The 13,265-nt window shown below is 45.9% G+C and overlaps 1 protein-coding gene across 1 annotated transcript in view; it reads left to right on the forward strand.

The window, feature by feature from the left end:
- Positions 1-7,838, forward strand: part of SLC67A1 (solute carrier family 67 member 1) — a 96,096-nt gene extending 88,258 nt beyond the window's left edge. The window contains exons 9-10 of the mRNA XM_073604142.1: positions 962-1,082; positions 6,692-7,838. Of these exons, the coding sequence (XP_073460243.1) occupies positions 962-1,082; positions 6,692-6,879 (309 nt within the window). The 3' untranslated portion in view covers positions 6,880-7,838. The remainder of the gene's footprint in view (positions 1-961; positions 1,083-6,691) is intronic.
- The last annotated feature ends 5,427 nt before the right edge of the window (positions 7,839-13,265 follow it).

The following is a 13,265-nucleotide window of genomic DNA, read 5'->3' on the forward strand; positions in this document are numbered from 1 at the left end:
AGTGCATTGATTATCAGTGCAGTCTATTAGTGATGCCCACCTGTGCCCACCAGTGTTGCCAATCAGTGCCCATCTATGCTGCCTTTCAGTGCGCATCAGTGATGCCTGTCAGTGCTGTCTATCAGTGCCCATCCTTGCCACCTATCAGTGCCAACCAGTGCTGCATATCAGTGCCCATCAGTGCTGCATATCAGTGCCGCCTATCAGTGCCAATCGATGCTGCATATCAGTGCTGCCTATCAGTGCCCATCAGTGCTGCATATCAGTGCCGCCTATGAGTGCCCATCAGTGGTACATATTAGTGCAGCCTCATTAGTGCCACCTATCAGTGCCCATCAGTGCTACATATTAGTGCTGCCTATCAGTGCCCATCAGCGCTACATAATAGTGCCGCCTATCAGTGCCCATCAGTGCTACATATTAGTGCTGCCTATCAGTGCCCATCAGTGCTGCATATCAGTGCCGCCTATCAGTGTCCATCAGTGCTACATGTTAGTGCAGCCTCATTGGTGCCGCCTATCAGTGCTGCATATCAGTGCCTCCTCATCAGTACCGCCTATCAGTGCCCATCAGTGCTACATATTAGTGCCGCCTATCAGTGCCCATCAGTGAAGGATAAAAATTACTTACTTACAAAATATTGTAACGGAAACCCAGAAAATCGTTTTTTTTCCTCAAAATGTACTTGTTTCATATGTTTAGCAAAAAATTTAAAAAACCCCAGTAGTGATTAAATACCACCAAACGAAAGCTCTGTCTTCAAAAAATGATAAAAAAATTCATATAGGTATAGTGTTGTATGACCGCACAATTTTCATTCAAAGTGTGACAGCGCTGAAAATTGGCCTTGGCTGGAAGGGGGTAAAAGTGCCTGGTATCGAAGTCATTAAAGATGAAATAATGATTTTAGAGCTGCAATAATTTGTCCTTTTTTTTTATATCTGTCATTTTTTTTATGCAGGTGGTGATGACGAGTGTCCTCCATTTCTGCATTATCGCCCTTCCAATGATTTTCTTCCTCTGTGTCTCGGGAATCATCACTGACAGCATCCTAACCAAAGCCGTCCCCCCTTCTGAGACCGGTATGTACACCGCCACCTGAAATATCCCCCCCGATGTGCAGGTTTAGGATTTCCATCAATCCTTCTAAGGAGACGGAAGGATCATTATACTGAAAATGATTGGTTCCTCTCACATAGATAGGCTGGTTTTATTTTCACAGCAACGGCTGGGCAACATTTACCAATCAAAGGGGAACTCTAGCGCTATCCCCCAAAAAACGGACTTCATCCTATCAGATGCAGTTACATTTGGCAGCACCGCTGTAATCAGACAGCCACAGGTTACAAGGCTGTCTGAATGTCGCAGTACAAACAAATGGCCCCTGCTCTCACCTATGACTATGGGGTATAGGTGTAGCGCTATAGAAAGATCATATTAAAAAAGTCCATATATTGAATCATAAAGAAATTCCAGGTTAAAGTAATCTGAGTCAGTTCACAATAAATCTCTGTAGACGTGAAAGGAGAAAGAACCCGTCACCATCACCCAAACACACCGACCCTTCCCGCCAGCAAGTGGGTTAAACAGCATAGCATTATTAGATGGTGTCCACGTTTCCCATAAATCGAAGAGATTCCTCTTGTTGCCCAGAGCTCCTCACTCCATTGATCAACCCAAAATGACGGCATATACTTTTAACCAGAGTGGTTATGCCAAAAAGGTCAACTCCAGAGATGCAGCAGGATATTTTGTATACATGGGGATGAAAAAGGACAGACTCATTGCGCAAACATCCCAAGCAAGCACAAATTTATTTAACAAAGGTTCGCAAATAAAAACTCACACATAAGAAGTAAGTAAGGTTAAAGCAGATAAGGAAAGTGGCCAGCGCTTCCTACCAATAAGATGGCCGCAGCTCCTCCGTCCTCTCCGATGCGTCGCTCGTCCCTAAGCTCCGCCCAACGTTTCGTCACAAGCGTATAACTGGCCTTTGCAGCAAGGAGCTCATGGAAGGACAACTCGTGCAAAACAAAACCAAAAAAAATTCCCAGCTCAACCTACCGACCAGTCTGCAACCAACTGAATTGTCCTGTCTAACAGCATGCATTAAAAACAGGGGCTTAGTCTGCACACATCGGCAAATACAAACATAAGCTACAGAGCCCGTAAAGGCACCCCGGTATTTTCTGTAGTCCTAACTCAAAATTTTGAGAGCCCCCACAGTGGCAGCACATGTATTATAATGGATAGGAAGAGGGCAAGTGAGCCCTGAGAGAGCCCACCACTCCTAAAAGACACAGGGGCGCACTGAGCACCCAGCATAAAGCACAATGGCAGCAAAGGTGTCCAGTGCCTCCCCCAACCAATATTTCGACAGTACAAACAAATGGCCCCTGCCCTCACTTATAACTGGCCTGTGCAGCAAGGAGCACATGGAAGGGCGACGCATGCAAAACAAAACCATGCTGCCATAGTGCTATATGCTGGGTGTCCAGTGTGCCCCTTTGCCTTTTTTAAAGCGGTGTTCCGCCCAAAAAAAAAATGAAAGCCAGCAGCTACAAATACTGCAGCTGGTGGCTTTTAACAATAGGACACTTACCTGTCCAGGAGTCCAGCGATGTCGGCACCGCAGCTGTTGTTTCCATCAGCTGTTGGTTGCTGCCACCGCCATTGCGGGTAAGGGTACCCGGCAGTGTAGCCTTATGGCTTCATGTCGGGAACCCTACTGCGCATGGGCAAGGCCCCCGCTCCCCTCTCCTACTTGTCCGGCGACAGGGAGAGGAGGAGGGAGCCCCGCAGTGATGTCACAGGCCGCGGCCCGTGACATTTCGCAAGTGGGAACAGGATAATTGTCAAAGACAGGTATCCTGTCCCCCCCTCCCCCTCCGAAAGGTGCCAATTGTGGCACCGGAGGGGGAGAGGAAACAAATGAGCGGAAGTTCCACTTTTGGGTGGAACTCCACTTTAAGGAGGTGTGGGCTCCCTCCAGGTTCACCTGCCCTCTGCCTATCCGTTATAAGGCACGTGCTCCCATTGTAGAGGCTCTCAAAATTTAGAGTTAGGACTACAGATACCGGGGTGCCTTGATGGGGCTCTGTGGCTTAAAACGGGATTCCGTCCCTGAAAAAAAAAAAATTAAAAGTCAGCATCTACAAACACTGCAGCTGCTGACTTTAAATAAGTAGACTTACCTGTCCTGGGTGCCCGCGATGTCGGCCGCCCGAGGCCGACCCGTCCCTCGGCTCTCGGTTCCTGGCACCGCCATCCTAAGTAAGGGAAACAGGCAGTGGAGCCTTGCAGCTTCACTGCCAGTTTCCTACTGCGCACGCGCGAGCGGCGTGGCGCTCTGTGAATGGCCCCGTGGTGTTCTGGGAACACACACAGTTCCCAGAAAGCAACGGGGCCGCTCGCCGAGGAGCAGAACACGCCGCGGAATAGGAATAGGCAGATTAGGAAGACTGCCTAGCAACAAGGGTTTAGGTAAGTTTAAGCATTTTTTTTTCACATTTTTTTAGGATTTTTCATGGAATTTTTTTTTTTAGGGTGGCCCTCCACTTTAAGCATGTATTTGCAAATGTGTGCAAACTAAACCCCTGTTTTATAATTGCCAAATGATAATTTTACATTGCGGGACCATGCTGCGGCTCTAAGCCAAGCGTTTGGCTCGCAGTTGCGGTGTGGCCCTATTGATCTCAATGGGTGAGTTCGACAATGTAGAGCCGTAGTAGTACCCACCAGTATAGTGCTTGTCAGCTTCTCCAGCGGCCCATCGGGTATGAGATATGTGTACTTACACTGTGCCAAGCTGGACTAATGTAACTATACAATTAGGATCATACCCAATGAGCTCAGTTTCTCGCGGATTGCTTTCACCTGCCGCTTGATATAAAAGGATCTAATTACTCTGTGGGCTTAATTACCTGACAGCAGGCCAAGCAAGCTGAAAACATCTATTGAGCCATTCCACTTAAGTTTTAAATTACTCCAGGTAGGTGGTTCACATTCTTCATCTTCCCATACTGCTGGCTGGGAAATCAGATCCAATGACCTGAGCACCTCAAAGTAATGAAAAGAACATTATATAGAAAGTATTGTATAGGAGCATTGAATTCTGTAGAGGACAATGCTGTGGATTATAATGACCATATAATGAAAAGGTAACTTAAAGCCATCCTGTGCTTTGCCTGTTTATTTAAAAACTGCAGCATACCTTACCTTTCCTTCACCCCTTTGTCTATCTGCTCACTGCTGGTAGCCAAAATGAAAAAACAGTGGTGGACAGGGGCATTGCTAGGTCTACAAAAGATCTGGGGCTAGAGCCCATAGCAGCGTAGTAAAGAAAGTCATACGCTTGGGCAGGCATACACATGTATATACAGAAATATATGTGTGTGTGTATATATCCCCAGAGAACCCCCCCACTTACATCATGGCCCCCAGAACCCCTCCACTTACATCAGGGTTTCCAGAGAGCCTCCCTTACATTAGGGTCCCAAGAGAGCCTCCCCCTTAAGTCAGGGTCCCCAGAGAGTCTTCCCCTTAAAATCAGGGTCCCCAGAGAGCCCCCCCCTTGCATCAGGGTCCCCAGAGAGCCTCTCCCTTACATCAGGGTCCCCAGAGAGACCCCCACTTAAATCAGGGTCCCCAGAGAGCCCCCCACTTAAATCAGGGTCCCCAGAGAGCCTTCCCTCCCCTTGGGGACCCCTACAGAGACTCAGGGCTATTGGCTCCAGATTCTGGGCTATAGCCCCAAAAGCCACCCCCTAGCGACGCCACTGGTGGTGGAGAAAAGGAAAATCTGGACAGTCGCAATCCAATATACGCCTTTATTGTAAAAATCATCAAAGTTCATGTAACAGCAGAAATAAGGGCAAAATAGCTGATGCGTTTCACAACATCATCGTTGCTTAGTCATAGCTAAATGACCATACATTATATTGGCAAATATGTACTGGTGTAAAATATATCACATGATAAACGTAATTGTCTTCAATTGCAAACATATGCGGTCAGAAAGAGACATACACAGCCCGTGGAAGACACGGAGATGGACCAAATAAACGAGGTAGTCAAAGTATCTGTAAGTTAAAAGCATGTTACAAGTTACAAAAAAATAAATAAATGGACCTCAAAGTGATCAATGAAAAACAAAATAGCAATTAGAATCATCACCGTGTGAATTCCAGGAAAAATGTATGAAAACATGAAACAGTAAAAACATTTAAATTCAATTATAAACAAAAAACATTTGCATATGGTTACAAAGTAACCTTTAATAATGAAAAATATCTAAAACTTATATATCTAAAAACTTAAAACATGCGGACTGTGCCCAGTGAGAGTAGAAAACCTCCCTGGCATCAGTGTCTGTAAATGATGTCCTGCCACTGATTTCGGAGGGAGGAATAGTGCTCCGTCATTGGTGTCAGGGAGATAGTGCTTCATTGATGGTGTCAGTGGAAAGAATGATACCCCATCACTGGTGTTAGTTGCAGAAATAGAGCCTCATCAATGGTGTTAATGGGAGGAATGGCTCCTCCTGCATTGGTGTCAGTGGGAGGATTGGTGCCCCATTCATGGTTTCAGTTGAAATAGAGCCTCATTAGTGGTGTCATTTGGGGGAATGGTGCCCCATCCTTGGTATTAGTGGGAGGAATGGTGCCCCATTCATGGTGTCAGTGGGTTGAATGGTGCCCCATCATTGGAACCAGTGGAAAAAATGGTGCCCCATCTTTCGTACCAGTGGAAGGAATGGTGCCTCATCATTGGTACTAGTGGGAGAAATGGTGCCCCATCATTGGTACCAGTGGGAGAAATGGTGCTCCATTATTGGTACCAGTGGGAGAAATGGTGCCCCATTATTGGTACCAGTGTGGGAGAAATGGTGCCCCATTATTGGTACCAGTGGGAGAAATGGTGGCCCATTATTGGTACCAGTGGGAGAAATAGGGCAGCACAGTGGTGTAGTGGATAGCACTTTCGCCTAGCAGTAAGAAGGGTCGCTGGTTCGAATCCCAACCATGACACTACCTGCCTGGAGTTTGCATGTTCTCCCTGGGCCTGCGTGGGTTTCCTCCAGGTACTCCGGTTTCCTCCCACACTCCAAAGACATGCTGGGAGGTTAATTGGATCCTGTCTAAATTGTCCCTAGTATATGAATGTGAGTTAGGGACCTTAGAGTGTAAGCCCCTTGAGGGTAGGGACTGATGTGAATGCACAATATATATGTAAAGCGCTGCGCAAATTAATGGTGCTATATAAGTACCTGAAATAAAAAAATAAATAAAATAGTGCCCCATCATTGGTACAAGCGGGAGAAATGGTGCCCCATCATTGGTACCAGCGGGAGGAATGGTGCCCCATCATTGGTACCAGCGGGAGGAATGGTGCCCCATCATTGGTATCAGTGGGAGGAATGGTGCCCCATCATTGGTACCAGCGGGAGGAATGGTGCCCCATCATTGGTGTCCATTGGAGGAATAGATTACCAAGGGCCAGATAAAGGCAAGCAAAGGGCCACATTTGGCCCCTGAGTCACAGTTTGAAAACCGCTGAATCAAAGCCAAAGAATACATTTGGGTGGACTTAGGACCCATTTACGCCAGCAGCAACGTATCCATGTACTCCATTTGTAATTAAAAAAAAGCACCAAGTATTCCGTGATACTGACTGTGTTTCTGTATTCTAGGTGCCATGCTGGGGATCTGCGCCTCCATCCAGCCTCTCACACGCACCATCGGCCCCACCATTGGAGGATATCTGTACAAGCATTATGGAGTCCCGGCGTTTGGCCTCTTTAACATTATAGTTAGTCTGTTATTATTAATGTACCTTGTCAACAACCGAAACAGTCGTAAAGTGGAAAAAACAACATAATATAGGAATCATCTGTGAACATTTGGGGACTCTGGTTTTTTTAGGGTCGGCTCCACTCAAAACTGGCATTTTGCAAAACTGGCATTGTGTTCTGCACAAATGCGGGCGTGCCGTATCACACGCTTGCTTCCGAAGTCTCTCTGGACTCCATCAGTGGGATATCCTTTACTAGACTTTTGCACCCCTAATGGATTCTCCATAATGTAAAATTAAAAATGAATCGACGGGGAAAGCTGCTAAAAAGTGCCACCATTGTTATGGCATTGGAGGGTGGAGCAGTGACACAACTGTGATTACAGCCCCATTGTGGGCGCCTCAATTTCCATTAATTTAGATATATAATAATGTATTTCATTCTGCTGTAAAACAATTACGAGATGAGTTTCATGAAAGTGCTTTAAAGTTGTTTTTTTAGTAGGCTGGAACAGAACAGATCCCGCTGTACATCCGGCAGTCATTAGCGCTGCAGATCTCAAAGACACCCTTGCTGTTGTCGTGTCTCCGCCCCCTTTTCCGGTTCGCTATTCACAAAACGCTGACTAAGGAAAATCATCATCTCTGGCTTTTACAGCGCTGTCAATCTATCAGTGCCTGTTCAAAATTTAAGTATCTGGCTTGAATAGTTTGGCTAGAGATGGCTTTAAGACGATTTATCCACCATACACGTTGATTTATATGTACAGTAGATATTCAAAACAAATCATCTGAGAGTCCAATTTTTTTTACTATTGATATTTGTACATGGAAAGACAACATAGAACAACCAAAGTGTTTTGGGGAGTTCAAAGGTCTCCGCCTTGGAGATCCATCATTATCATTTTTATTGTACAGTTCTGTCCCCTATGGGGCAACGTACATGTAGTAATTCATCCCATGATTCTATTTGCTTTCCAAACCCTAGTTACGTGCAGGGCCGTATGAAGGAATTTTGGGGCCCCAAGCAAAATGGACATGGAGGCCCCCCCAACCCCCCCCCACACGCACGCACGCAAAGCCCCCCTTACTACTCACCCCCCCCCCGTGTTCTTTTAACCCCCCTCCCTACCGCAGGAGATTCAGTTTTCTGTTCCCGGCCGGCCGGAATGAAAGGAAGTGAGCACTCAGTGTGTGCACTTCCTTTCAGTCCACCCGGGAACAGGAAACTAAATCTCCTGAGTTCTGTACCACGCGGACTGCAGGAGGAAGGAAGAGGAGCTCGGCCACGCTACAGGCTGCAGCTTATAGGAAGCGGCGGCGCGGCTGGGGCCCCAGGCCAGCTCGGGGGCCCCAAGCAATTGCTTGTTTTGCCTGTCCTGTCGCGACGAGCCTGGTTACGTGGTCTGACCTGCCCACCTCCCCTCCTGCTGCAGCTGATCAGACAACAGCTAGGAAGGAGACGGCTGATTCATAGCTGCAGCTTGTCTCGACTCTGAGCACTTTCCCGAGACGAACAATGCAAAAGGAATGCGGAAGATGAGACCCCCCCCCCCCCCCCTGCATTCTTCTTAACATTTGGTGGTCTCGGGAAAGTCCTCAGAGTCAAAACCAACTGCAGCTATGAATCTGACATTTCCTTTATAGCTATTGTTGGATCTGCCATGGCAGGAGGGGAGCGGAGCGGGTTGGAAACACTTGAGAAACAATGGACAACTATGTGTACTTTGTCCCATAGGGGACAGAACTGTGACATAAAAATTATAATGATAGCTCTTCTTTAAAGATGCTGGATAGATACAGTATGAGGATTCAAGAATTGCACAATCATCAGGATCCACTGATCTTGGTTATAGGGTATTGCTGATTCATTGATTCACTGATCCTGGGCCTAGGGGTATGGATGATTCTTTGATCCACTAATCTTAGTTACAGGGTATTCTTGATTCGCTGATTTGATGATCCTGGGCATAGGGTGTTGATGATTCTTTGTTCAACTGATCCTGGTCAATTTTGAAAATGTGACAGATACACCATGGTCTTACCATCAGTAACAAATTACCTACCCAAGCTTCCCTGGGGTATGTCAAGATTTTCTTAGAGTTCAACGTTCTAAGAATAAGGCTCCATGCACACTGGAGCTCAAAAACTTTTTCTGGATGCCTGATTGCTGGCAGAAAACGCTGGTTGAAAAACACGCTTTTTTCAGCGTTTTGTACTAGCGTTTATTGGCGTTTGGCGTTTTTTGTGGTCAGAAAAACAGCTCTTTGAACACGATTTTATGGCGTTCAGAGAATAGCCCATAAACTCCACTGCTGATAAAAGCTAAAATACGTCCATGTGTGCATGGACACATGGGATAAGTGGAGTTAATTGGCTGTTAAAAAAAATGCCCAAACTCCAAAAAATGGCCGATTATGAGCTCCAGTGTGCATGGAGCCTAACTTTGCGTTGTATTCATTTTGTGTAATTTGTAAGTCATTTTTGTATATCAGTGATCAGATACTTCAATCGATAAGGGATAAGTGAACGTTTACTTGACCTAATGCCAGTGTCCTCCCCTACCAATAGCTTAAAGTGGCCCTGGATGTCCACTATGAAAAGAACCTTCCTGTACTCCTTACGTGCTATTGGCTAGCCTCTAAATTTAAATTGTGACAATAATGCTGTACTCAAGTCTACTTCACTTTCTGGTCCTTGGCTTTTGGGTGCCAGCTCATCCATGCCTGTGCTTTAAACCTATAAAATAATTTTCCCTAAATTGGCAAGCCTCTGGTTATTTACCTGAAGTAGATTTCAACTTCTGCTCTACAGGCTCCTCCTGCTCAGGGTTGGGCCAAGGGGTAGGCGAAAAAAGTGGCCTCCTTGAGTGCCTTAGCAGAAGGGAAGGCGAAAAAGGGACATGACCTGCAACCTATTCTGCTGAGGTAGTCCACAACTTACCGGGGAACAGTTTGGCCCTATTGCCTTGAGGGCTAAAGAATAGTGTTTCAGTACTGCTCGTGCTTGCATTAAGGTGACACATAAGTGGGCAGTTAGATATGCAGGTAAGTTACATCTGCTCCAAGAATGTCTCATAAACATGAATGCATGGCGTAGAAGTAGGAGGTGTGGTGTGGACAATTGACTCCCTCATCTCAGGAGGAACAAGAGGAATTGGACTCCCCTACCTTTACCCAAAACCAGTCAACTACAGGGCCAGATTTCAAGACTGTCATCTCCTACCCATAGACCTGAGAAGACAGTTGGCTGTTCCAATGACAGTCTGTGGATGGTGGGGCAAGCAATCAGACAGGCTAGAAAATCATCTCTGATAGTCCATCCTCTTTCTCCCTGTTCCCTTCAGCTCTTCCATACACTTCAGACTGTACAGTCAACTAAAGAAAGCCCTCAAGGCAGTCAGATTATGACTGCAGGAGCGACCACCCTTTGAAATCTGGTAGCAGCCTTATGCCCTGTACACACAATAGGATTTTCCGATGGAAAATGTGTGATAGGACCTTGTTGTCGGAAATTCTGACTGTGTGTGGGCTCCAGTAACACATTTTCCATAGGAATTTCCGACACACAAAGTTTGAGAGTAGGCTATAAAATTTTCCGACAACGGATTTTGTGTGTACACAAATCCGACGCACAAAGTGCCACGCATGCTCAGAATAAATTAAGAGATGAAAGCTATTGGCTACTGCCCCGTTTATAGTCCCGACTTACGTGTTTTACGTCACTGCGTTCAGAACGATCGGATTTTCCGACAACTTTGTGTGACCGTGTGTATGCAAGACAAGTATGAGCCAACATCCGTCGGAAAAAATCCATGGATTTTGTTGTCGGAATGTCCGATCAATGTCCGACCGTGTGTACAGGGCATTAGAGTTTACATACATTCGCTTTTATTAGCTTCAGAACTGCTTTTCTGGCCATGTAAGTCAATAGGATTGCCAAAGGAGCTTGATGCAGCTTAGAAGGTGATCAAAAGAGGTGTCTTTGTTGCTTCTCCATCCTGAGTGGAGACACCTTAAAGAATGAATATCTCCTACGTCTACTGTTTAGGAGATATTCCAGCGAGCAGCAGTCGGTGATGTCACCGGCTCATGTGCTCTGAAGAAACGGCATACCCGTGCCGTTCCTTTAGAGCTGGGTGCCGTGACTGAGACTCCCTAACGCATGCGCATGTGACCATTCAAGCTTCCATAGCCCGTGAACCCAGAAGGAAGACCAGGTGAAGATCTCTTAAAAGTCTCTGCAGCTATGACAGCTCATCGCCGGAGGGCTTAGTTTCAAGGTAAGTCTTTAATAATGTGCTAGTATATTGTGCATGTTAGCACATTATGATGTTTCCTTGCAGGAGAAAACTTTTCTATTTTTTTCCCAAGAGTTTACTTCCGTTTTAACCTCTTCCCAACCGCCTATAGCCAAATGACGGCTATAGCATGGTTGCACATTTCCTGGGAGGGCGTCTGTTGAGAATCAGAATCCTGCCTTCCCACGCGCCCCTGGGACACGCATCAGGAGCATTCTGTGGTCGCTGTGTTGTTTGGACACAGCTGATCACAGATCGGGGTAAAGGGCCAATCACAGCGGCCCTTTACCATGTGATTAGCTGTGTCGGATAACAGTATAATCAGGATTTTGCCGGTTATCGGCAGCCCTTTCCCCACACACTGTCGGAGCCGGTAAGCGGCAATCCACACAGGGGACATCTACACTGATAATCAAGGCACTGATCAACAGTACCCTAATCATCAGTGCAGCCCCATCAGTGCCCATCAGTGCAGCCTGTCAGTGCTCATCAGTGATGTCTGTCAGTGCCACCTCAGCAGTGCCCATCAGTGTGGCCTGTCAGTGCCACCTCATCAGTGCCCATTAGTGCAGTCCCATCAGTGCTCATCAGTGCAGCCTGTCAGTGCCCATCAGTAATCTCTGTCAGTGCTGCCTCATCAGTGCCCATTAGTGCAGCCCCATCAGTGCTCATCAGTGCAGCCTGTCAGTGCCCATCAGTAATCTCTGTCAGTGCTGCCTCATCAGTGCCCATTAGTGCAGCCCCATCAGTGCGGCCTGTCATTGCCCATCAGTGATGTGTGTCAGTGTCGCCTCATCAGTGGAGCCTCATCAGCGCACATCAGTGATGGAGAAAAATTACTTATTTACAAACTTTTATAACAGAAACTAAGTAAAGCTTTTTTTTCAAAATTTCAGGCTTTTTTCATTTGTTTAGCAAAAAATAAAAAACCCGGTGGTAATTAAATACCACCAAAAGGCAGCTCTATCTGTCTTAAAAAAATGATAAAAGTTTTGTTTGGGTACAATGGTTAATGACCACGCCATTGTCATTCAAAGTGCGACAGCGCTGAAAGCTGAAAATTGGCCTGGGCAGGAAGAGGGTAAAAGTGCCCAGTAGGCAAGTAGTTAAGATAGGAAGCGTAGTACTGGCCGGATCACCAGGTATATAAAAACAAAAAATTTTAAAAATTAAAACGAATGCAGCCACCACATTCAAGGATTGTTAAGCTGTAATATATTGTTTGTTTTTGGGTTTAGATACACCTAACTGCAATCTAATGCACCTAAAAGCACACTGTATTATCAGCCCATTGCCTGGCAGGATCCACAGTTGGCACATAATGAGTCTAGATGACCAGAAATACACAGCGGTACGCACAACTTTAACCCAATCTGCTGGCAGTGCACTCCACGTTCCATGTGCAATGTCAGCCATGGTTGGTTTAATAATTTACTACCAGTGAATTTACTGGCAAATATTATCGTAGCCAGAACACCCACTCATTGGTTTTACAAGCAGCCATTCAGGGCATGAAAAGAAAGATCGATAGTAAAATCCAATATAACTGTTTGTGTAATGGGGCAGCATTGGGCAATGGCAAGAAAGTTCATTGTTTCACTATTCAGTCATCGGGCAATAAAGTGTCAGCTCATAATGAAGTAGATTGTAACGCAGTGTGTAAAGGGTGCCGTAGACATTCGATCTTCTTTTATTGGTATGTAGTGTTATCAGAGATCATTTTAATAACCAAACTTGCTTTGATTAGGCTTCTCACAAAAAAAAAAAACTGTAAAAACCCAAAAGGAGAGGGGGTGGTCTTAAGAAAAGTCCAACTATACAAAAAGCCAAAGAAGTACCAACCCAATGGTCAGAGTCTATTGCAATATTTTTGTTAAATGATCAATAAACGGGTTTCGGTGTTCAGACACTCCCCCTTCATCAGGGCTACAATGTATTTTGTAGTAATAAAGGGTAAGTTCACTTTTTTTGCTTGGACCTTGGATGGCCTCAATGGATTTGTATTTCTGCCCATCTGGTCCTGGGATTTACCAATCTCACAGGTCTTGTCCCTCCCCCCCAACCTGTGACTGGACAGTAAAAGGAGAAGCAGCAGACTGATGGGATTCTCTCTTTCACTCTGCTCTATACTTCTGTCAAGAGCTTCTTGTTAGCACACTTCTGCCTCTACTCG

This window comes from Aquarana catesbeiana, linkage group LG11 (assembly GCF_042186555.1).
Source record: "Aquarana catesbeiana isolate 2022-GZ linkage group LG11, ASM4218655v1, whole genome shotgun sequence".
Lineage (NCBI taxonomy): Eukaryota > Metazoa > Chordata > Amphibia > Anura > Ranidae > Aquarana > Aquarana catesbeiana.